This window comes from Protopterus annectens, chromosome 13.part0 (genome assembly GCF_019279795.1).
Source record: "Protopterus annectens isolate FY-2018-M chromosome 13.part0, PAN1.0, whole genome shotgun sequence".
In the NCBI taxonomy this organism is placed as follows: domain Eukaryota; kingdom Metazoa; phylum Chordata; order Ceratodontiformes; family Protopteridae; genus Protopterus; species Protopterus annectens.
This window is the reverse complement of record NC_056747.1, coordinates 377,584,257-377,609,950: the sequence shown is the minus strand read 5'-3', so window position 1 is coordinate 377,609,950 and position 25,694 is coordinate 377,584,257. Positions and strand designations below refer to the sequence as shown.

Below are 25,694 nucleotides of genomic sequence, written 5' to 3'. Positions count from 1 at the left end.
TATAGACCCCTTCTATATAAGCAGGAGGTGATCAATACAGTAGAGGTGGATAAGGGTATGAGAAACTTTAACAATAAGTTGGTTACTACCCCTTTTTTCACTTTAACTTATTATAAAGGTATAAAATGGCTTAATAAATGTATTGATGACACATGGGAGGTTTTTAAAACTATGTCCACTAGAGTGACTGTTTTTCAGGATAGACTTAGTTACAGAAGAAATCAAAACTTGAAGAACATTTTCGAGAAAGAGAAAAATACAGGGATGTGTGAAACTGTATCTAACAGAATTGGTACATTCAGGTGTGGGAGATGCTCACAATGTTCGTTCATTGCAGACAGGAAAAGTTTATGGATCCCGAGTTTAGGTATGACCCTGAAATCTAAAAGATATAGTAACTGTTACACTAAGGGAGTGATTTATTTAGCATTCTGTAAATATTGTTGGGCATTTTATGTAGGGAAAACAGTTAGACATCTTAGGAGGAGAATATACGAGCATATGAGGGATATAAACAAAAAGGATGTGAACAATGCACTCTATAGACATTTATTAACATGCCAGCAAGCTGACTTTAAATTTTGGATATTAGAAGACGTGGAACAACTGGAAAGGGGTGGCGAATGGGAGACAAGATTAGAATACAGGGAAATGATTTGGCAACTGAAATTGGATGCCTGCTGTGGTAAGGGGTTGAATGATCATGTCTCCATTACACCTGCCCTTAAAATATTAGCAGAAGTTAATATTAATTAGTATAATTAGAAGTTATTAATATTAATATCAACATTCATACTATTATTATTTTTTAACAGTAACATGAATTTTGGTAGTTGTTAATCACAACAATTCTACAATATGATTATTTTTTCCTCCTGTTAGGTACTCACCTTTTTTGGAGCCACTTTTTGTAACCTGTGGTTTTGTATTTTATATAATAACAGCACTCTTTTAAGAATTGGTATAGGTGTGGTATAATTCTGACTTTCAGGGATCATCAATTTTATTATCAATTTCATTAATAATATATCAACACTGTCCCATTTGGCATGTTGAATCTGGTTTTTACAATGTTTTTAAACACTTAATTTTTTTATTAATTTTTATAATTTTTATATTTTTACAGTATATATATATATATATATATATATATATATATATATATATATATATGTACTTACACCATTTACATTGACTTTTAGTTAGTTTTTATATACATATATTATATATATTAATTATATATTTTTTATACTTTTTACGCATACAGTTATATATTTATATATATATATTTTTTTATACTAGTTGTTATGAATGAAAAGAACTGCACTCTGTATGCACTGATGTTTACAAAACATTGTTTTAATAGGAGGATTCATAGTAACCATATGTAGCAAGCCAGCCCTGTTAATTTGTTTTGTGTATGTACTTGCGCTCTTGCGCTTATATGAATTTATATGAATTTTTATGTACTTGTGCTTATATGAATTTATATTCAGTTTTCTGAGTGTGAATTTATATTTAGTCTTTTGGGTGTGTATGTATATGTGTATTTTTTAGTGTGTGTTAAAACATAAAACACAACATATATTATTATATATAGGTATATATACCTTTAAGTTTATTGATTTTGAATTATTCAATTAATTCATTAATTGAACCATGGGTAGTATATAAGGAGTCAAATTTACTGTTAGCATTGATTCTGATGAAGTCTCCAGTGGAAGACGAAAGCTCTCAATCCTATTTCTTATTCATATACTATTCAGTTATATTGTGTTATTCGTTATTTTAGTGTACATTTGTCAGTGTTCAATAAAAGTTTTTGTCGTATTATCACCGGTGGAATTTTATCGTTTTGAGCCTTGTATATCGGTGGAGTTATTGGAGGTGTTGTTATTTCGGAAGACAGCCTTTATTGCAACCGTATCCACTCTTGGTTCCTGATACTTTCTCAAAAACCTTTAATGTATTATTTAAAACGCGATTAAAAGTGCTGGATCTTTTAAATTCAATTGCATTTACAACTACCTGACTAAAAATATACTGAAGGTTTAATTTGCGATTAAACATTTTTAACTGCAGTAAAGTCTTACTTAAATCAAGTTTTCGAGAAGGTATATAATTCAATCCAAGTTGTAAAACATTTAATTAAGATTCAGTAAAAATCTTGTTTGTCAAGTTGAAAATTTTAATGTCCTTACTTACTGAAGTTCTGTAACCGAAGTTGCCTTGCTTCTGGCTCGAGTCATTATTTTTTGTACATTCCCATTCGTTCCTCCCTTTGAACCTCATTTCTTTTCATGTTGGCAAAAAAAAAAGGGAAGTATTTCCCTGGTGGGCAAACCCCTTATTATCTGTTAGTTAGACTGCCTCTCCATCTTCTGACCCTTTTCCAGTGGCTAATGGACACATCATGTTAAGCATTGGGAATCACTTTCAGTACAGAATAACTGGCTTCTCCAAGAAAAAAAAAAACAAAAGTTCACTTCAACGTAAGGGGATAAGAGCAATATACAAAACTTAGGAGGCTTTGCAAACTGTCTTGGTCTTTGGCTAGCTTCAGATCAACACATACAACAGAACAGTAAAATTGTACCTTCATAAACAAAGAAGTTTGAGATCAGAGAACCTGACCAGAGAATTACTGTTATGGAAATTGGCTATTCAACACAGCTTATATCTGATAGCAGTTTATCTTCAAAGGGAATAAAAATTCCCCTAGCAAACTCTCTCAGCAGGCCCATGTACCCAATTCAGCTATGCCTACATAGCCAATATTCTCTCTCCTGTGTCATATCAACATTTATCCATCTCTCCAGCTTCCCATGAACAAGACACTGCTACTTCAACAGAAGGGTAGAGGCTTTCATTACAACCTGAAGACATGCAATCTCTCAGCAAGTAAGACAGGATTTTGATATCCATTAGTTCCATGTACTGCTCAACATTTTTTTAAACAAATGGATGTGATTTTCTATATAGGCAAAAAAAAAAGTTTCAAAGTCTAGCTCATTCTTCAGCCAGGGTACTTGTTCTGCCGTTTCATCCTACATTCCATCCATCTCTCAAGCTGCAGCCTATCCTTCACTTAGAGGTCTTCAGTAAAGCGATTTTTAACTAGTAGCTTATAAGTGCTATGTACCTTCACCTTAGGACTTAAATTTCCATAACAGTTTCATAACTTCTGTCTCTGATATGTAATCTTCCATATGCATTCTTTTACAATAAAGGGGCCTCCTTAAGATCTAATCTGTTTATGCTCATTCAGTAAGTAAATTTAACTACAAATGTTCCCTCCCTCCACAAAGTATCAAAATGCACTGCAAAACCTTTACAGCCCTTAAAAGTCCACAGACAGTTGAGATATTATACCAGAGTAAAACAATCGTTTCAGAAAATTTGATCCACTCTGTCTCTTTAAAGGGAAATAAGGCTTACCTGAATCTAACACGGTCTCCAAGGCCTAGGATGCATACAATACTTCAGGACATTATTAAATTCATCTGTATTATTGCTGTAGCAAGTTTTGTCAGCACTATGGCACAGATGGATGAACCTCTAACTATGAAACACAAAACAAGGTTTGATCAGCAGCCCAGGAACTGGAAGAGTTGATTCAGAGCAGGGGGAAACTGTGAGGCATTCGCTTGCTCATCTCTAAGTATGGGTGCATGCTAAGGAATGCCTAATATTACAGCTCACTGTGGAGATTGCTGGCCTGTGGCAGTGGCGTCCGCAATTAACAAGGTGTGAATCAAAACTGAGAAGTACATCACTTGAGTAACTCATTCAACAACCCCACTAACCATATGCACACTGACCTGGCAACATTACTTAGCAAATGGGGAATTAGGGCAAAACTAAGAAAAATCACCAGTCAGCTATAGTCAGCCCAGTACACCCATTCCTCTCCTCTGATTAATGGCCAGCGCGCAGCCCAGTAATCAAAGTAAAGGATTGTCTCCCTGAAAAGAACAGACCTACCTGACAAAGGGTTATGTGGGGTATGAACCAGTAGTAGATGGCATAAAATAAAGACGGTAAAGTGTTAAAAAAAACAGGCACCACTTAGAAGTAGGATATGTTTTAGCACAGTGGTATTGAAAATGATCCTGCTTCACCACCCTGGAACTTTTTACTGCTTGACACTCAACTGATATGAGTAACAGTTACAGTGCCCCTCCTCCAAATTAAGACACTACATCAGCTTTAATATCCAAAACACAGAGGCAAATCTTTAAGAGACAGCTCACCATAGCATTAAATGTGCACACCCTTCATCACCTGTTCAGATTTTAGATTTTATGTACTACTAGTGTTAGCTGGCATATATTTTTTTAACTGCTGCCACTCCCCACAGTCGATCATCTGTGCTGCCAGCACTAGCCTTCCCTGGGCTAAACCCAACCCACACCAAGGGCCAGTGCAGAGTTCCAATCACGCTAGTACAGCATCATAATGCTGCAGAGGAATATGCCCTGTGAGTTATGCAATCACTGGCTATGGAAGGCATATGTGCTCTTCCACTCATTCAAAACTTCCCGACCAAGTGGTATACCGCTTGGAGTGGAGATTGCCAGGTTCTTAAATGCCACCATTGCAGCAACCCCCCCCCCCCCATGTTGGTCAAGCTAGTGTTGGCCGCTCACTCCCATCTGTTGTCCTCTGATCCCTCCAGCTCCCATGCCTTTAGTCAAACATGGGTTGTCTAGGGAACAAGAACTTTCTCTCTGCACCATGGGGCTGGATCCAGTTAGCAAATATTTTTGCACAAAGTTCCTTACAATATTTTCACATGGGCATGACTATAATTGGTCTAGTGCAAGCATGCTTCCCTGCTGTCTGCTACTCAGAATAAATGATACAAGTATATGCCACTGCTACTTATATAAAGATCATGTACCACCAGATGTCACTATCTACGATGGTGTCAAAACCAACAACCACCTATGCAGGTGGAGCACACAGCTATGTAAATGTATTCAGAAGTGATGAAACTTCACTGGTGAGTAATCACAATGTTATGATTTACTAGTACAATGACTTCTAATTTGATTTACTGTTCTTGTGAGTATACTTACACACAACTGCACATATTTTTATGTAGACATGCTTAAACCAAAGTAAAGGAAAATATGTCACTCTGAGAATACTGTAAATTAAGATGGAAATTAAAGTGATGTGAACATCTTAGCATGACTAAATCTGTTAATTTCAATGCCTCTGTAGTCCAGTGGTGGTACGGTTACAAGTAAACTAAACAAACAATATGTGAAACAACAAAGAAAACAAGGCGTACTCACGAGTAATATGCTGGGTACACAAAGCCAACCAAACTGCAGAGAAGTGTTGCCCCATAGCCAAAGAGCACATAAAGACCAAAAATCGAGAGGGTACCTAGGGATAAAACAATAATGCTATATTACTAACCATTTTAGAAATCTGTTTGAAGATTTATCTGAATGACTTCTCATATATCAGCTCAATCTGTCAAAGAATATCTTGAGGATTCAAAGCAATCTCATAATATAAATGCAGGATATCTCATTTTCAACAGCAAAATCAGATAAAGCATTATGTTGCATGCAAAGCTTCCAGACTGTTTGTTCATGTGTTTTTGTTACCAAAAGTAGTGGTTTAGATAATCATCTTGTAATGCTAAGAATAAGATGGAACAAATATGTTAATTCAGAAAATTAAATCACTAGTATATAACCACATGCAGTACAAGTAAAACCAGTATAAGTAATGTAACACAGTAAGAGCAAAATGTCACATTTTAGCTTTTTTTTTTTTAAACTATGTCACCATAGCCATACTATACCCAATGACCATGAAGCCATCCTTAATCCTGTTCTGCCCATTTATTCATCCATAGGAGTGACTATACTTCTAGTACTGTTTGGAGCAAGAGTCATCTGGGGAAGCATTCAAACAATAAACATGAGGGTTGTTTATGCCCCTACCAGCATCCTAGGAATTAAGGGTATGTTTTTTTTTCCCTATAGTCTTAACCATAACCACTGATGGTAGACACATGCTGCCTGTATTACATTATGGACCCATTACAGGTGTGGGAACATGCTCCTGTACACACACTACTGAACCCTACCAACAAATGGTGGCTTGGTAAACTTAAAGCCTAATTCCAAAATGTTCTTTGCAATGTCATCCCTCCTCTGAAGGATTACAGCAGTCTGCATCTTTGCTCAATCCCCCCAACCAATGATGGGAACACACATTCTCACCTGCCAGCACCACCAAATTCATAAGCTACCAATCAAATGCTGATCACTTGGGCCATAGTCGGGGATATAGCCCCATTTTGGTATTGATCTGAAATATAGCCACTGAATACATGTAGAAATTTGATGCTGTGATTCTTTGCAAGATTAGGGAGAAAATACTGCAAATAAATTTATAAGACTGTCTTCACCAAACAAAATAAAATGTGATGACAGTCACCTTTCTTTTCATTTCCATCAAAAACAGCATTATTCTTTGAAGACTTCCAAGATAAATGAACACTGATCAACAGCTTAATTTCAGCTCTACCAGTAAGAAAAAAGTAATTCTGCCAGCTTAAGTAAAATTCAGTTACTGGCTAGTAAGTACACTGGCTGGATACCAGCAAAGAAGAAATTTAGAGAACCTGAAAGAAAATAACTAGAAAACTTCAAGAGAAAATATTGAATGGGAAGAATCCTGCAGCTTGAAGCAAAAGCAGTCCAAGCTACAGCTTTGGTACAAGAGATGGCTTCCAGTAATTTAGAGGAAAAAAAAACAAATCAAATGTACTCAGAGCCGATTAAAATAAAGGAAAATTGAAGGAGTATATCAACCCAAACAACAAAAGACTGGAAAAATAGAAGAAGCTTTAACTAGCTATTCAGAAAAGCTGATAAAACTGCAAAATCAGTCTCTGAAATAAAGAAAAGGCTTGCCGAGTATGAGACTTCTCAAAAAGAGCAGTTTCAAAAATGGTAGAGTTAGAGGACAGAGCACATGGAGAAAACCTGAGATCTTCTGCTGTACCAGAGAAACTGGAAGGAAAAGACATTATTAATATTATGAAAGCAGAAATAAAAAAATGGACTGCTATTCCACAGCAAGATTTATTAACTGAAAGGGCACATTGAGTGTATGACCCAAACCCAGTTACGAGAAAGCAGCCAAGACATGCATTAGTGCAGATGCAATCATACCAGCAGAAAGAGATGACCCTGAGACAACTGTGGCAGAAGGGCAAAGTACTAAAAACTGGGGACAGTAGAGTGTTTGAGGAAAATGATTATTCGCTGTACACCAGGGCAGAAGAGAAGCACATTTATCTCAGCAATCAGGGAATGTCAAGAGGCAGGTATGAGATTCAAGCTGATGTTTTCAGCTATCTTCAGACTATTTTTTCCTGGAGGATAAAAGACTTTTTGCAGAAACGGCTAAGGAGGAAATACAAAAGTTTCCAACAAAAACAGAGTCATCCAACAGACAGGACTCTTCTCATTCTTCTGGCAATAAACTTGTAGACAGACTTTGTCACCGAAACCTTTTCCAATGTCATAAAGGAAAATGCTTGATAGACAGAAAAAGCACATAATTTAACTAGAAGAATTACGAATACCTTAGAGAATTTGGTGTTGGAAGATGGAGATGTACAGGAAGACCAGCAACTCTGAAATTAGTGATCAAATGTGAGATTATAAAGAATCAATGATCAATCACATTTGTGAAATATGGCTTTGCAAGAAAGTGTCTGACAAAGATTGGACTTTGGTTTACTTTGTTAAACTTGTGCGTTGACTGAAAAGCACATATCCCACTTTATATCATTAATATTTAAAAGGCTATCAAAAGGGAAAAATGTAAATGCAAGTAAAATAATTTTGACTCTTAATAGTATTTGAATAAAACATTCCATGATATGAAGTGTGTGTTACATAATAAAGCAGATTTGTGTAGTATGCAGTCAAGAGCATCTTAAATATAGGGTTGAGGGAGAGTCTTTTCAGTGATTGCTGTATGTGGTAAAGATAAAGTAAACATGTACTTTTTTCCTTTTGTTTAAAAAATATAGGCATTTCAGTGTAAAAAGAGAAGAAAGCCTGGACGAAAGCAAGTTTAATATGCTGTAACCTTGGGCTGTTGGGGTGGAGTGTAAAGTGTACTGATTATATTATACGTAGAGCTGAGATGTTTTCTTGTACTTTTGCACAGGTGAATATCTGGATTAATGCCACTGACAAACTAAAACAACTGTTTTCTGTAAGCAAGGAGGCTTGAAATCATCATCATCAACCTCCCCCCCCCTTTTCTCATTTTCTACATGGGGTTGAGGTATTGTGTCACTTGTCGTCACCTCTCCCTATTTAATGCCACTCTCCTACATTCTTTGACACTCATGCTCGACAGTCGCAGATGTTCTCTCACACAATCCAGCCACCTTTTTGCTGGACACCCTTGTTTCCTCTTGCCTTCTTCCTAACTGTCCCAAATCTTCTTCTCCAGATTCTCTTCTGCTTTCCTGCACATGTGCCAGAAGGGTCTACATTATATCATCAAATGCTTAAAAAAGTGAATGATGATTAATCGACCCCATGTAAGCGAAAGCTTACAATGTCGAAACCTCAGAACAGCGATTTTTTTCCAAGGGAAAAAAATTGCTGTTCCAAAACAAACGTTAAAACATTACATAAAGTCGGGGGGGGGGCTTTGCCCCCACACCCTCCGACATGGGGGGCTGTGCCGCCCACACACCCCCTACTTAAATATACCAACTCTGAGTTCGCACTACACTGCCGAAAATGGCAAAGTGACGGAAGCGGCCAAGCAAATTCTTTCCCAGGGAAAGAATTTGCTTAAAAGCCGCTTCGCTATTTTGCCTTTTCGTTCTTTTATGTTTGATCAAGACGTATTTGACCGAATGCGTCTGTGATCATGCAATAGGAACCTGTGCCAGCACCATCATTATCTCTTTTACTTGACCTTTTCTGGAACTGCAGCTACTTTGGCTTCTGTCCGTGTCCTCACTTCTTCGTCCATATCACAGTATGCATCCTACCCCCCCCCATCTAGCTCCCTCAACTGCTCTGCATTTACTGTCAAGTTTCTGTGCCATATAGTAGTGCGTGTGCACCAGGGTTAAATTCTGAACCCACTGCTGTTTCACACTGTTGGACTACATTAGCAAATGGGTTGGAGAGGACATGTCACCAAAGTTGCTATATGCAGACAATGTGGCATTACAGGGCAGACTCTAAGCAAAGATTTCAGCAAAGGATAGGGAAATGGAATGCAAAACTGAAGGGATATGTATTCCAGAGTCCGATAAGAGGTAAGCTGTCAAATGGCATCAGAAATAGTCGGTCTAGGGATCTAAGCCTCTTCTGCAACATCAAAAGAACAGTTTGGTGGGACAGATGTATTTCGCAGAGGAGAGTGCTGCTGTGGAATAGACTCCTCATCCACATAAAACAAAGTTCATCCCTATCCATTTCAAGCATGACTTAGATTAATAGATAGGAAACAGAAAAGTTATCCCAAGACTGCACCCTGTACTACTAATGGACAAATGCAGTTCCTAAATGCTTTATCCCATGCATGGGTCCCCTCAAACTATCTGTGGTATGATCCCCGTTATTTTCAGTAGGGAGTAATATATATTATCAATCACAGGATAGGCAAGGCCAATCTATAACTAAATGGGAGAGGTTATTTTGAGCACAAAAATGGAAACTGGCCAGGCTTCAAATGGCCCGCAATGGCAGCTAGCCTAGTACTTATCTACAAACCAATAAGGGAGAAAACCATGGTTGGCTGGGCCAGAAGGGAGCCACCACAATGATCTTGGGGGTATTCTCTTTCACGCTGCAGCAGAGGGGTCAAAAACTAAATCTCTGTTCAAAGGAGAATTTAAAATCCCATTCTTATCTGGGAGGTTGTGAGAATGCAGCCATACAAACTGCCTCAAAATAGTACCAGTGGCCATAGCCCTGGAAGGGGTATCACAAGAGTTATACACACACTGTAAACAATGCGTAGTGACTTGAACAACAGTAGAAATTAAATTATTTAAAGAAGATTTTCCTCATGAGAAGAAACTGCAGATAAAAACAATCCTCATCCTTTCACAATAAGTCAGAGCAAACCTTAACATAACAGCCTGACTATTCAAAACTCTGAAAATCAAAGTTGCAGAAGCATACACAGTTTTCCAGTACTGAACAATAATCTTCAAATCCTTATCAGAAAGTATAGAATTGGAATTAACTAAGTGTTTAGCAACCAAGGGATTAACTGAAGCTATAGCTGCTATATCAGGTATGGGAAGAGTGTATAAAAACGTAAAAATATCGAGGAACTTTATTCATTCTATCTGCCTTTTTAGGGACAAGCTAGTTGTCTATCAGGAAAATTGCAGACAATAACATACACATCTTCCAAAGCTGACAGAACTTGAGGAATGGGTGCAAATTCTGGAAATTCCTTCTGTAACAGCTCATAATATTTTTCTGAGGGGCTGAGAAACCTCAGTTTTCTTCCTCTGAAAACACTGGTACATTCTAGAAATAGTGTCGGGGAAAGAAGCCCTCCTCACAGGGAGAGTAAGAAACCTGAGCTCCACTCTGCGGCCAAATCAGAAATCTGAGAAAAGAACCCTGCACCTGGCCCTTCATCCTCCTGTCCAAATTCAGAATCTTGAATTTCTTCAGGAAAGAGGAATCCTTCTTTCTTTTACCAGAAACTATTGTATAAGAAGGAATAATAGCCTGAATTAAACCCTGAGCGAAACCCAGTCAAGTACTATTTCTAAGGAAATTTGAGGAGTAAGATACATGCTTAGTTTTCATTTTCTAGTTGACAGTAAAAATGGGACGAACAGTGTTATTAATGACAGTAGCAGCTTCCCCAAAGATGGGCACAACATTCCCCCAGGACTGGCAAGAGTGGCTCTTCCTTGCCCCCTGAGTGGATACCAACCGCCACAGAGGACATAGATAACCCCATGGTCCATAGTGGCTCTAGGTGCTACACCAGAGGGATCCAAGGTAAAAGATGAGTGGACTATCCACCTGTGGTTGAGGCAAATTGTTAGCCTGCTGCGATGGCAAAGGCTGTTTGCTTAACTTTTGCTTTTTGTGGCTGGAAGAAGGACACCCGACAGTGGACTTGACAGACTGTTCCATGGTTTAAAAACAAAAAAAATTACTCCTCTTTCCCAGGAAAAACAATCAGCAAATGCTGGTAAAAACTAAAAGTTTTTAAAAGTCACCTTTTCACAGACAAATACAATAAAAAGCACTTTAAAAACTTTGCCAGATCCACAAAGCAAAATAAACACAATTTCTCCACAGAAAAAAAATGTTTTCAGTTATTTTAAACAGCTTTTAAACTGACAGAAAAAAGAGCTTTCACATTTAAAAGTAAGTACAGTCTCGCAACAGTCTGTCAAAACACAAACTCCTAGCTTTAAAATAACTTTCCTGAAGAGGAAAATATTAAGAATAAAAATTGCTGAATTAAAGTTTTTTCCACAAAGGGAACTTACCTGTTCAGCACAGGAACAGCACAAGCCAACCATCAATGCTCAAAAGCCTCAGAGGGAGTGTACTCTTCGGCAGCAATAAAAAGAGCTTACTACTAAAACAGGTCTTTTAGTCAGCTCAGTTCAAGTTGTTAGTTTGTGAAAGGTGCCCTGAAGTTTTGAAAACTGGCTGGCTGTTATACCCTTGGCTGGATATAACCTGGTTGCTATACCCTTGGCAGGATATAACCCATACAGCTAAGGATAGTGTAGCAGTCATCAATATGATGATCATCATTCATTAGTATGTGTTTACAGTATATTATCCAAACAGCCATTTTGCACTTCATATATATATATATATATGATGGTATAGTCTTGCAGGATACTTCTTATATTTCCACTAAAAAACAATTATAATATTTTAGTTACTTAAAGATACTCTAGGCCTAAGCCTAGGCAATTTACATAAAAGCAATGACTACAATAAAGATTAGAATGATTTATTAGTATTTACAATCAGCACAGCAACGTATGCATTTTAAAATACTAAACCTTCAATTAAAATTTATAATTTTGAAGGAAGAGGAAGTGCCCCTTCCAGGATAGCAATACAGCCTCCCTAAACAGATGGTAGTATAGACATCTTCAAAATAAGAATTCTGATTTACACCTTCAAAACAGGGAAATGCTACGATAACTAAAAGAGGCCCTGACAGATGTCTCAGGCTGAGCCTTAAGAAAAAAAAAAGGTGTCCCCATTTCACCAGATGATCTGAGCTGCTTAGCAGGGATTCAAAATCAAACAGGTCTTTCAGTTAAGCGGAACTCATATCACGTAAGGCATGGCAGGCGAGTATAACAGATCTTAAAAACACCACTGGCCACAGCTGGCAACCAACACAGATCTCACAGCAGAAGTGGGATATGACATCTTCAAGAAGTGCCAGCAAGTATCCTAGTTTCTGAAACTCTGTACCCACTGTAGGTGGGCCATATCATTACCTGAAAGCCCAAGCTGAAAAGCACTGCATTAGTCTAAGATAGAATAAAGCATCTGGTGCAGGCTATATTCTCATGGTGAAAAGATGTCTTTATGATTAAGCAATTGGTTCCTTCAGTGTCAAGCTATCATCCAGAAAAACATCTAGAACACAGATGCTGGATACAAATTTCACCTTACTCTCCCAGTACGTAATAAATGAGAACAGAATAACTGAGGCAGGTGGATGTATCAACATGTCTTTGGCTGATTCAATTTCAAATGATAACAGGACATCCATTCAAGAATCAAATCCAAACAGTTGTCTAAAGTACAAAAATCCAGCACTCTCTAGTGAGAAGGAGAAGTGTAGCTGAATGTCATCAATACAGGACTGATAGAAAACACCTCTGATTACAATAACCTCCTTAATCGACATGTACATAATTGGGGAGTTAACCAAACTGTGAGAGCAAACGAAAATGTCCTTGTCAGAAATATAAAGCCATGTAGAACAAAGATCACATTTAAAAGTGCCTTTTTTGTTAAAATAAGATTTACTTACACAGTTTTCTTTTTAAATTATCCTTGCTGTTTTGCTCTCTCATACAGAATACAGGGGGTGTAATGCCCATTGTACTTGTAACCTGTTTAAGTTCAAAGGTCTCTGTATCATGCTAATGACCTGCTGAGCGTGAAGAAGCTAAGAGTACTTTAGAAGAAAGTTAATTGCAGACTTTTTCAGACAGCAAGGGGAAGCTCGTCTCAATCTTCAGAATGGTTTTGTTTCAACGTGTCTGCCACTTTTATGTTTTACTGATGCTTATTTTTACTGTTCAGTTCCCACATCCTGTGTTGGCTACCCACAGCAGTGCACTCCAGGAATAAACTTTCAAATAGAACTGAATCAGATGTTGTCTTATAGACCTAGAGAAACCACCTTGCATACACCTACTATAAACAAAATATAATTACAGCTACTGAAGCCTTTCTGAATAGTTCACATTTTCCAACTTTTTTTTTTTTTTGCTAGTAAGGATTTAAACATTTTCAGTTTTTCAGGTAGCTTGTTCAAGGGTTCTAAAGTAATGGTACACTTACTCTTTGTTAAAGATGATTTAATAATCGGCCTTTTTACTGAAACATGTTCATTTAACAGCAGTGTACTGTATTTATTGTTTTGTGCAAGCCAACAATGCATGCACTTTCAAGAGATTTTTCCCTCCCTCTCCACTGTAGTGCAACTGTAGAACTGGTATATATAACTGAGGCAGTGTGAAGGGCTAAGCCCCGCTCCACATGGGGGATGCAGGAGGTGCTTGTCTAGCCTAAAAAAATACCTTTTTTAGGGTTTTCAATTTACACTTTTCAGAACTGAATTTTCAGAAAAAAGTTTAACTCGAACTATGTTATCTCAATCAAATGTAAGGGCACCTTCAATAATATGCAAAGCCAGCTCACTCATTCATGTTCTCCGATTACAAAATTAATCCAGCACAGGGTTCCACGGGGGGCAAGGTCTAGCCAGGCACATGCAAGCTGCAAGATAGAAGTACTAGTCCAGAATAAAGGCCCTGTCTCTTTATTCAGTCTCCTATAAGCTGCTGAAAGAGTATCTTTGCCTGGCTTACAGGACTTCCTCAGACCCAGCCCTGTTGCATATGCACAAAAAAAACAGCAGCAGAAACACTAGATCCAGGGATGTGAACTTCACTTGAGACAAAAACAGAACATGTTGTACAGACAGATATGTGTCCCAAAGGATCCATGTCCGATGAATAGGCTCCACATACACATAAAACAGAGTTCATCCATGACCCTATTCAAACAAAATCTTGACAAGTGGACAGGAAACAGTAAATTTACCCCCAGTCTGGCCCCCATGTCCCTTATGGACAGAGGCAATCAATAAGAAATGCATTATCCTAATCAACACCTCTCCACCTACAGAGCCACTAGTTACTTCGATACTAACATGCCTCCCATACAGCGGCCCATAATATTTGGGATCCAGATGAGCTTGGGGTGTACGACTGTGCTTGCAAGGGCTCTAGGGATCATTATCCTAGTAGCAACCTATGCAACTAAGAACATCACTCGTTGGTTAATTGGAAGAAATAAAAACATGGCAAATAGAAGGAAAGTAAGAAGTGGTTGCTGAGGATTTTAAAAGGTGGATCAGGAAAATGAACTACGACGAAAATGAAAATAAAAAAGGTAGATGAGAGAGGGAACTGACAAAGAATGGAGAGAAATAATACATTTGCTATGATACGTAACAGAGTCCTGTAAATTCAGAATTTTTGCATGGAAGTGCCTGCATGAGTGTTTATTATCCTGGAATACTGACAAAACTATTCTCCACATTAGGGGTAGAATGCTGGAGCTGCAGCAAAGAGTGAGGGACCTGACATGATATTTTCTGGTAATGTAGTAAACTTATGGCTTATAAAGATGAGATGAGGCAACTGCTACTAGAGGGAGATCTAAGGGGGAACATATTACCAAAGAAAACATTTATGTTCAGATGTATGAAGAAGAGAAAACAAATCTAAAGAAACTACATAAGTACCTATAAGAAGGGGGGAGGAACATTAATAAAAAATAGAAAAAGAATCTCCGAGAAGTGCAGATGTGGAAAGGCTAATCAGGAATTTATTAGAAGAAGAGAAAGGAGACTTTGGGTAAAAAAACACGACAAAGAATTTTAAATAAAAATGGACAGGGTGGATAAATGAAGGTGAGGAACACAATACTTAAGGACTGGACATGAGTGCAGCATAGAAATGGGAACTCAGATCAGAAAGAGGGGCTGTACATAGTTCACAGTTGCTGGAGACAGGAGGGACATGGAAATATTACTTGGAAATATAAGTTTATGGAAAAGATGCAAGAGAAACTTGTATGTGAGAAACTGTGCATATATAAAATTTAATTTGTAGAAAACAACAAAAGGAACTCCGTGTACAGTGATGTATTAATATTGTGGTAAAAAAAGAAATACAAGGCTGTGCACTCCCAATATGTGGCAAAAAAGACGCACTACGCATGAAGATTGCTCAAGATGTGTAATGTTATGTGATGTGGTAAATAAATAGTTGATGTGTTTAAAAAAAATATCCAAATGATTGAGACAGGGGAAATGATATCCTGGAAGCTGCCTTCAGATTAATGTGGTCTAGTTGACAGGGTAAGATTTGAATATCAGATCCTATGTAATGTATATAGGAAGATGAAGTGGTCAATGGGACAGTTTTCTACTAAACCAGAGCTGGCAGGGCGAACAGAAGAAACGAGCCATCTGTAATATATGTCTCTAGGGCATACAACTTGCTGAATGAGGTAAAGGGATCAACAGAAGACATTAAGAACATGATGGGGTCACTCACTGGATAAAGACATTGCATCAGAACATTAGAGTCCAACTTTGTTCAGCCCCAACTTATGCTATAAAAATTAAAAGAATTTAGAATATTGACCTGGATGTATCTACACAGGTATTTTACATAGCTGCTACACACCCACAATACTTTTACTGTATTAGATACTTTCTGGAGCTGTAGGCAGAAGGCTGGAACAACTAAATTCATATCTAGGGCCGGCCTTTGGTCAACTGGTGCCCTAGGGAAAAGGTCTCCACAGCACGCCTCCAACACCACCTGGTGCTCCTATCCTGGTCTACCTACACCATCCAGATTACTGGAAAAGCATCCCTGCTAGAGCAGTGCCCTGGGCAGCTGCCTACGAGGCTTATGCCTAAGGCTGGCCATGTTCATATTCCTTATATTTCATTAACAGAGAACTGGAATAACTCTTGCCCAACGTTGTCCATTTACAAACAGAACTGACTCAGACATGCATTTTGGGGTCTGATCATAACTGAAGGATTAACAAGTCAGGTAATAAACTTGACTAACAAAAAGGTCATGACAAGGCACTGGAAGCTGCACACAGTCCTGACCTTGAAAGATTTGCTACGATTGATAATTGAGGTAATAGCAAATGCTGAAGAAAAACTGGTTTAGACAGTAAAGGCAAAGGTTCCTAAATAAATGGATGTCTTGATACAAACAGACAACAAAACATGAAGCTTGTTAAGGTCTGGGCTATCAAGTAGATAACTTCACAGACTATTATCCAACTAATAGGATATTTAAGAATGACAGGACCTCCCCCTCCCCTCTGTCACAAATTGCCTTTCTTTGAATTAACTGCTTTAATACTGGATTGTCAATATCAACTCATATAAAAGAGGCAGACGTGATTACAATGATGAAAACTAAGCAGAAATAAATCAAAACTGAAAACTTGTTACATCTGATTTGCCCAAGTGATTTGTCAATCAATGGATAATAAAATCAATGCAGAAGTTCTGGTGCAATTAAATATTTTTCTACAATACATGTTTTTCTATGTATTACTTGGTTGACCTTTATTTGAGCATTTAACAACATCGTTAATAAAGCAAAAACTGTAGGACAGGAGAAGACAAGGAAAAATATCTTGAACTAATTTAGATCTATCTACCCAAAACATCACAACACATCTTTGTAAAAAAGGACAGCCCAGAACAGTTTCTTCATATTGAGTTTAGCATTACAAAAATAATTGAGTGAGACATACACTGAACATTTTGGGAAGGGGAAACATGTATGGCATCCTGAAAGGTTCTATCTGTCCAGCTATTCTCATACCTGTGGGGTGAGTGTTAAAGTTTATCAAAAACTGACATTTTTTATCAGATTAATATTGCTACATTTTAAAGTCATTTGCTGAAGCTGATTGCGTTACTGGGACTACATGAAATCAGACTCGATGAGATGTACTTTTAAATGTTCCATCACTTTCTTATTCAGTAAGCTTTCCCCACCCAGCATAAACTTGAACTTTTCTCAGAAATTTGAAAGGATTTAAGAGATTTGCCACTCTTCTGTTTGTGTCCCTGAAGAAATAGATGGCCCTTGACCAAGTGCACGGCCTAACGCAGAACAACAGAGTAAGTAGCCATCTCAGCTGTAGAAGTGTATTGCAGTCACTGGACAAATTCTGAAATGCATGACATAAATGTCTTCCTTTTTCGGCGTTTCGTAGCATCATTGATGTTAAGGTAAATGAAGAGTTATCAGTACTTCCTAGACTGATGAAGCACTAGAGTGCCTGTCAGTTGATAGATAAACTTTGCTTCCCATGGGCATATTTTGAAGTCAGTGATGCTATAACTGCAAGTAGGCTAATGTCCCACAAAAACCCTTACCCCTTACAAACAAAAACAAAAAAAAGCACAAGAAAACAATTCCTTGTCAATACAAAAAGGAAAAGGAAATAATTTTCTTACCTAAGAAAAAAAATTAAAACACTTTGAAATTCACAAAACAGCTGCCTGGGGTCACCTAGTGGACCCACAGAACTTAAAACAGTGCAAAAAGAACTTGAAAGGGAATAAAAACATTGTAATGCAGAAAAAGGGATAAAGCAAGAATAAAGGGAAAATTTTAAGTGACAAACATTCCCAAAATCTTCAGTGAGAGTCTTATCAACCCCTGCAGTACAAGGTCAGCACAAATGGTAGCACCACAGCAAATGACTTTTATGCTAAGTACAGCACTGTGTATAAAGCAAGTCCATCCAATGTAAACAACAGGCTTTCAAACAATCTACTCCAATCCCATAAAAGACTGCAGTGACTAATCTCTCCAGATATGAGCTATGATTTGCAAAGATATCTGAAATTTGAGATGGAGAGAGACTCATGAACAGCTACACCCAAGGAATAGTTGGTGGGAATGTTGCAATAAATAGTCTTGCTTTTTTAGATCTATCATTAAGAACATAGCTTTCATGTACTATCCACAATATACAGCAAGACTGGGTCCTTTGCAAATCCTTTTGGGCACACCCCTCATAACAGCAGCCTCCAAAGAAACACCTGGACCTTGATATCACATTCAGCTTATGATGCCTTCCAAAGTTGCTGGCAACAGACTTACTAGTTGCTGCACAAATATCACCCACTATTGCATTTCTGAAAAAGGCCATGGATGCTGCAAATGCTCTAGGCAAATGAGCTTGAGTACTGAAGCTAGTAGAATAGCATATGTGTTATGGCAGAACTGAATGACGTCAGACAACACAAGATAACTTCAGAAACCTTCTGGACTGGCTTTTTCATGGAAAGGAAACAGAGCTCATTGTCTCTGTGGACAGACACTGCTCTGACAACATAAAACCTGAACTGATGGCTAGTAACCATACTCAAAAGATATTCTGCTTGATTAGTACAGAGGAACAAACACAGGAAGACGGATACACTTACTGAAGTTTGTATCAGTAGCAATGCTGCTCATGAAGGAAGGGGATTGTGTGAAGAGTAATCCAGAACCCCTCTACCTCTGAAACATCAAGTAAAGAAGCAACTGATAAATAATGTATTTCAGAAATGTTACTAGCTGAAGTGATTGCCAACAAGAACAGTTTTCTCAGAAAAGCATTTTAATCTGCAGAATCTACAAATTCAAAAGATGCCAAGGTCAGCTAAGACCCAAGGTAGTACAGAAAACCAAAGTGCATGTACAGTTAAAATATACATTTTATAAATGTCTTGCGAGTCTTTAATGATTTTACAAGAGAAAAGCTGAAGCCTTTGTGAAAAATTAGAAATGGCTCCAGGAGGCAGATCAAGTAGACTACTGGATAAAATTGGCACCAGGATTGGTGTATGTGTGCGTGTGTGTGGGGGGGGGCGGATCCAAAACAAATGGTAAATGGCAAGTCACATTATGAGAAAACACAAGCTGCTTAAATTGTGGCGGGGGGATAGAATAAATCAGAGAATTATGACCAAGTTATACAAATAGGTAAAGAAAATAGTACTTGCAAAAAGTTGCAAATACATATAGTTCAGGACAACAGTAAGCAGCAGTAGCACTGAGAATGAGAAGCAAAAAAGGACTAAAAGCACATCAGCAAGATGAAAACGGGGGGGGGGGGTAATTAAACAGGATTATGCAGAACAGCAAGAGGAGGAAAATAGTCCAAAGGAGGGGAGAAAACAGCAGTCATGTACTTACCACAACTTGGCATCTGTGTTATCCTATTTTTATTATTCCTCATGACTGTGTCAGATCCAATCCAGCACTGCACACAAATTCGATTCAAGGCTCACGCTCCTCACTCTCCCATAATCCCCTTAGGCACTCTAACCCTCAGATCAATTTTGCTGAAGAAACCAAGGAGAATATAAACTTTAAAGAAGGGGAAACGAAGCCCAGGAGCCAAAGACTTCAGCTTCCTCAGGTACCCCACAGAGCACGGATGGGGGAAGGTAGGCAGGAAATGAGGAATAATGAAATAGGATAACACAGATACCAAGTTATGGTAAGTACATAACTGCTGATCTGATGGTATCCATTTCATTATCCTCACAAAAGGGTCAAAATCCCCAGCTACAAGAGAACTTTAGGCGGCCCTAAGGAAGGATGTGCCTGAGCACCATGGCACAAAAAGATGCTCCGTTTCTGGAGACAATATCCAATCTGTAATCAGAATCGAAGGTGTGAGGAGTGGACCAAATGGCTGCAGCACAAATGTCATCTATAAACACCCTTGCAGAAAAAGCTGGCAAAGTAGCAATCGACCTGAGTGAGCCCTAGGCGGACAAGGTAACTCTAGGCCCTTGAGAGAACAGACGATGGAAATACAGTTTGAAATCCATTTGGAAATTGTTACCTTAGACACCACCAGATCATGTCTGTTCAAAGAGAAAGCTACAAACAATTGATCAGATTTCCTAAAAGGTTTAGTCTTGTGCAAGTAAAATCTTAACTGTCTATGTACATCCAGTGTATGGAGGAGATCTTTACCTTTGGTGGAATGATTTTAAAAAAGACAGGTAACTGAATAGACTGGTTGATACTATTTTCAGTGGCTACCTTGGGCATGAAGGAAGGATTAGTTCTCAAGGCCACCCTGTCATAGGAGGTTACTAGGCTTTTGGCCCTGAGGCCCTTAGGCCTAGCCAAGAGTTTAGCCCATGTTTAAACAATCAGCACCTGATGCCCCTGTCCAGCAGGGACATGGGTAGAATCCCAGGGGTATATTGTCCATTTCCCATCCAGTTATCCAGGTTGCGCTTGAAAAGGGGTAAAGAGGTACTCTGCTTTATGTGGACAGGAAGTCTATTCCATAGATGGGGGAGTCTCTGGGACACAAATCTGTCCCACCAACAAGTCTTGTTGATGTCACAGACCAGGTTGAGGCCGCACGTATAGGTTACTAGAGTGGAGCTTGACTTGTGGATATGCAGCAGTCCCATCAAGGTGGGGTCAGTGATCGCCTTGTATGCCAGACAGAGGTCACCTTTGAGGACTCTGTATGAATGCATCTGTCCTTGTGAAAAATTATACAAGGCGGCTTGGATAACGAGGCCTGTAATTCCAAGACTCTCTTAACTGACGTTATGGCCACAAGAAAGGCAGTCTTCCAAGACAGGAACTTAATATCACAGGAATGAACAGTCTCAAAAGGGTTTTGACTGAGACACTGCAACATCATAGTCAAATTCCAAGGGGAAGAAGGATCTTTGACAGGAGGCCTGAGGAGAAAAAAACTTTCATGAAGGCCTTGCATAGACTCGAGGAAAAGGTAGGCTTGTCTACTAACATGAAAACTGGAAATGGCCACCAGCTGCAGCTTTATGGTATAGAAACTGGCACCGTCTTGATAAAAAGGTAAAAACAGAAAAATATCCAAAACTAGAGCTGAGAAGGGGTCAAGATTTCTTTCAGCAGCCCAAAAGGAAAACTGTTTCCACTTACTTTTGTAGAGTTTTTGAACTGATGGTTTCTGAGAGGCCAGAATCATGTTCTTTACAGGGAAAGCCAGCCTGGACTCTCTTAGTATCATGGGAAGTGGAGAAACCATGTGGTTAGATGAAAGGATCAGAGATTCAGAGTTTGCAGTTCCAAGGGACAAGCGATTAGATCCGGTGAGGGATCTAGTATCCATGGAGGATACTTCAGATGGGACCGCAAGAAAAGAAACCACACCTGACGAGGCCAGAAAGGGGCAATGAGGACCATGAGACACTTCAGTCTGTGGACTTTCTGCAGTACCTTGGGGATCAACAGGACAGGTGAATATGCATAAAGGAAACCCGGAGGCCAATCATGGACTAAAACATCCCTCGTGGTCTGCCCCTCTGGAGGGGGATCAAGGCAAAGTACCTGCTGCATTTGTTGTTCATTGAAGATGCAAAAAGGTCGCAGGAGGGTTGGCCCCATTGGCTGAATATCTGTGATGCCACTGATGCATTGAGGGACCACTCATACAGGCTCAAGATGGACCTGCTGAGTGTGTCTGCCAACATGTTGGATTCCCCAGGTATGTGTGTTGCAAATAGAAAGTGAATGAAAGCAATTGCCCATTCCCACACTCTCATGGTCTCTATGCACAGCAAATTAGTACATGTTCCCCCTTGCTTGTTGATATACCAGACTACTGACATGTTGTCTGTATGAACTGCAATTGTTCCCAGAGGAAGGCAATCCTGGAAGGCTTTTAACATCAGGAGGACTGCTCTCATCTCTAGAACATTTATGTGCAACTTAGTCTCTGTACGGGACTATGCGCCTTGGGCCATTCTGCCCTGTAAATGCAATGCCTGCATCGGCCGGTTGAGATGTACCCTCAGCAGCATTAGAGATCAACCTCATCGAGCAGCTGGCAAGAGAAAATAGAGTGGTGAACTGAGGTAAGATCTTTTTGAGGTCCACTGCAGACAAACTCAAACAGATTTGGTTAGTTCAGCAAACAGGTCTCTTTGGAGGTGGGTAAAATGCACCAAACAGTTAAACAGGGAGCGTCAGAAGAGGAGAGGGCAACCTTGGGGCCAGGGATCTCGCCAAGCTTGAAGAAACTAGAGATACTAAGAGACTCATCTCTATCTGGGCTCTGAGGAAGCTCATCATCATCCTGTCCATATCAGTGGGAAAATGGCTCCTGGAAGATCTGGAGGATGCTGAAAAATAGGTGGATTTAGCTGGGCAAGCAAGCCTGGACCCTGAAGCAGACCTATGGTGGCCTTGATCCAAAGATTGGCTCCGATGCCTAGGAACTAAGTGCTTCGGATCCTTGGTGGATTCTGAAGGAGAGCCCTGAAAAAGTACTATCATATCCAACGAATATGTTGGATCTGACAACTAATGAACCACCCTCTTCAGATCCAAAGGCCTCCAATCTGAGGAGACCTCAGGACCTACTGACTAATTTGTTGATGCCAAATCAGAGACGGCCAAAAGCAGTTACAGATCCGAGGATCCCTGATCCGAAAACCTAGGCCATTTCTGAGACAGAGAAGGAAAAGCACCTGGGGAAGCAGATAGGGCTTTCCTTTTTGCATCCTTAGGGCCTGAAGAAATAGAAGGGGAATTCAAGACAAAAGGACTCCCTTGAGCTATGCCTTTTAAAATCAACTTATTTTGGCAGTCCAACAGCACTCAAAGGTTGACTGCTGCACAGACAGAGAAATCAGCCTCAAGATGGTAAGTGCCCAAAATGTAGACACACTTCTTGTGGGTGCCAGAATTTGGCATCTTGCGCCCACAAGAACAGCGCCTTTTAAATCCAGTAGGTTTGCCTTTCTCAGACATACCTAACAGTCAGACAAACACACACACACACACACACACACACACACACACACACACACACACACACACACACACACACACACACACACACACACACACCAAAAAAACTTCTGCCAAGTAATCACAGACAACTACAAGTATAGAAACCAAAAAAGACACAAAGCGCCAACTAAGCAAAAGGGGGGGATTACACAAAAGCCCTAATACCAGTGACAGCTACAAAAGAGAGGGGAGGATAGCTGAAAGAGAACTATTTAAACCCAACAAAAAATTAAGTCACTTATCTGAAAAACTCTTGTAAAAAAACAAGAGCAGTAGCTCTGAGCCAGGAATCACCTCTGTGCGTAAACACAGTAAATGAGATCTGAGGGTTAGAGTGTAGAAGGGGATTATGGTATGGGGGGGAGCTTGAACCTTGAATCTATGTTGTGTGTACTGTTGGATCAGATCCAAGACCCAGTCATGAGGAATAATGAAATAGATAACATCAGATCAAATAAAAGAAAATTAATAGCCAGTTAGGTTAAGATGCTATAGTGGAAGGGTCTTCCAAGATGGGTGCACACTGAGTAACATCTTAATTTCAGTTCTCCCAGTGTGAAAAAAAGAAACTCGGAAAAGACAGCCAGTGAATTCATCTTTTTGAGGAAATTTCACTAACTATTAATTGCAATGCCTGGATGGCAGCAAAAAAAAAAAAAAATAATTCAGAGAACATAAAAAAGAAAATCGATCACAAAAGTTCAGAGGAAAACACTATCTAGGAAGTATCTTGCAGCTGTTTAGCAAAAAGCTGTTCAAACCCCAGCTTTGGTGTAAGACATGATTTCCAATAGTTTAGAGGAAAATAAGTCAAATGTGATTATTGCTGATTAAAACACTGGAGTGCATTAATTCAAATAACAAAAGGCTGGAAAAATTATAGATCATCTAAATAGGTATTCAGATGAGCTGATAAAACTGCTAAAATCAGAGTCGACATCAAGAAAAGCTGGCTGATAATGTGACTGCTCAAGAAGAGATGCTTCAAAAAATGGCAGAATTAGAGGACAGAGCATGTGGAAAACCTAAGACTTTCTGCCATACCAAAGAAACTGGAAGGAACAGGCTGTATTAATTTTAAGAAAGTACAAATAAACAACTGGACTGGTATTCCAAATCAGGAGCTGTTAATTGAAAGGGCACAATGTGTGTATGCTCCAAACCTGGCCATGAGAAAGCAAACCAGACTTTTAATAGTAAAGAAGCAATCCTCCCAGCAGAAAGTGATGATTGTGACAAAAATGTGGAAAAAGCACAAAGTACTAAAAGTAGGAGACCAGCAGAGTGCTTGTTGAAAATGGTTACTCACTGTACACCAGGCAGAAGATGATTAAATGTATTCCAGCAATCAGTGAATGTTGAGAAACAGATGTAAGAGTTAAGCTGCTATATCCAGCTATTTTAGAACATTTTTTTTCTGGAGAGTCGAAATCATTCTTTGATGCAGAATATGGTAAGGAGGAAAGTTTATCCAAAAAAAGCAAGTTATCAAACAGGAGGGGATTCTGCTTTGTACTCTTCTCATAATAAAGCCCATACAGAGACTATATCAGTGAAACCTTTTACAATGTTCCAACGGAAAATGCTTGAGAGAGAGAGAAAAAAGCACAAGAGTTGACTAGGAGAATCAGGAGTACATTGAAAATGAACTAGTGCCTGGCTTTGAGAAATGGAGAACAACAGGAAGAAAACCAACAACTCAAAAACTGATGAATAAATGTGGGATTACAAAGAATTAATTATATTTGTGAAATATGATGGAACAAAAATAACTGTAAATACTGGACTTTTTTGACTTTATTAAACTTGTAGAGGACTCCAAAGCATATGCCCTACTTCATGTCATGTTTGGAAGATTTAGGAGAGGGGAACAGGAAGGAGAGAGTTAACTGACATGTACTGCATGCTATAAACTAAAGCTTTTTTGGTTACTTTTGTGTGTAATAGGGATACTAAAGTAAACAGGAGCCACTATTTTCCTTTTGTTCTTCTTGCTCAGTTTTAAGAAATCTAGGCATTGCAATGTAAAAAGGGAAGAAAGGCTGGACAAAAGAGCATGATACAAGTAACACTGATATGTCTTTTCTTACTTTTGCACAGGGGAATGACTGGATTAAGACCCTTGTCTTGATTTAGTAACAAGTTAAGCAAATAAATAAAAAGAACATTGACTATAATGAATACTGAAGAGTGTTTCCCTCTAGCAAATAAATGTTTACAGTCTAATATGTGAAGTAGAATGCAACTGTGTATCTAGTTCTTGTGTTTCTATGGCGACAATCTAAAAGGAGCAATAAAAACAGAATACTTCTTCCTTTTAATGCCTAGAAGATAACATTTTCTGAAAGTAGCAAAGTCGTTTTCTTCATTTGGGAAAGGAATAAATATAAGACAAAAACAGACAGCACTTAGTGGAAGTAGAAGCACATGCATCCTAGCTAAGATAATATTCATTATTGGTTAATTCAAGCCTGTGAGTGTGGCTGTCAATCTGTGACAACTG

General features: G+C 38.8%; 1 protein-coding gene across 3 annotated transcripts in view; it reads right to left on the bottom strand.

The window, feature by feature from the left end:
• The window catches only part of REEP6 (receptor accessory protein 6), a 1,065,881-nt gene that overhangs the window by 740,201 nt on the left and 299,986 nt on the right, over positions 1-25,694 (bottom strand). For all 3 annotated transcript variants that reach the window (XM_044053991.1, XM_044053990.1, XM_044053992.1), the window contains one exon: positions 5,304-5,397. In XM_044053991.1, coding sequence (XP_043909926.1) covers positions 5,304-5,397 — 94 coding nt within the window. The remainder of the gene's footprint in view (positions 1-5,303; positions 5,398-25,694) is intronic.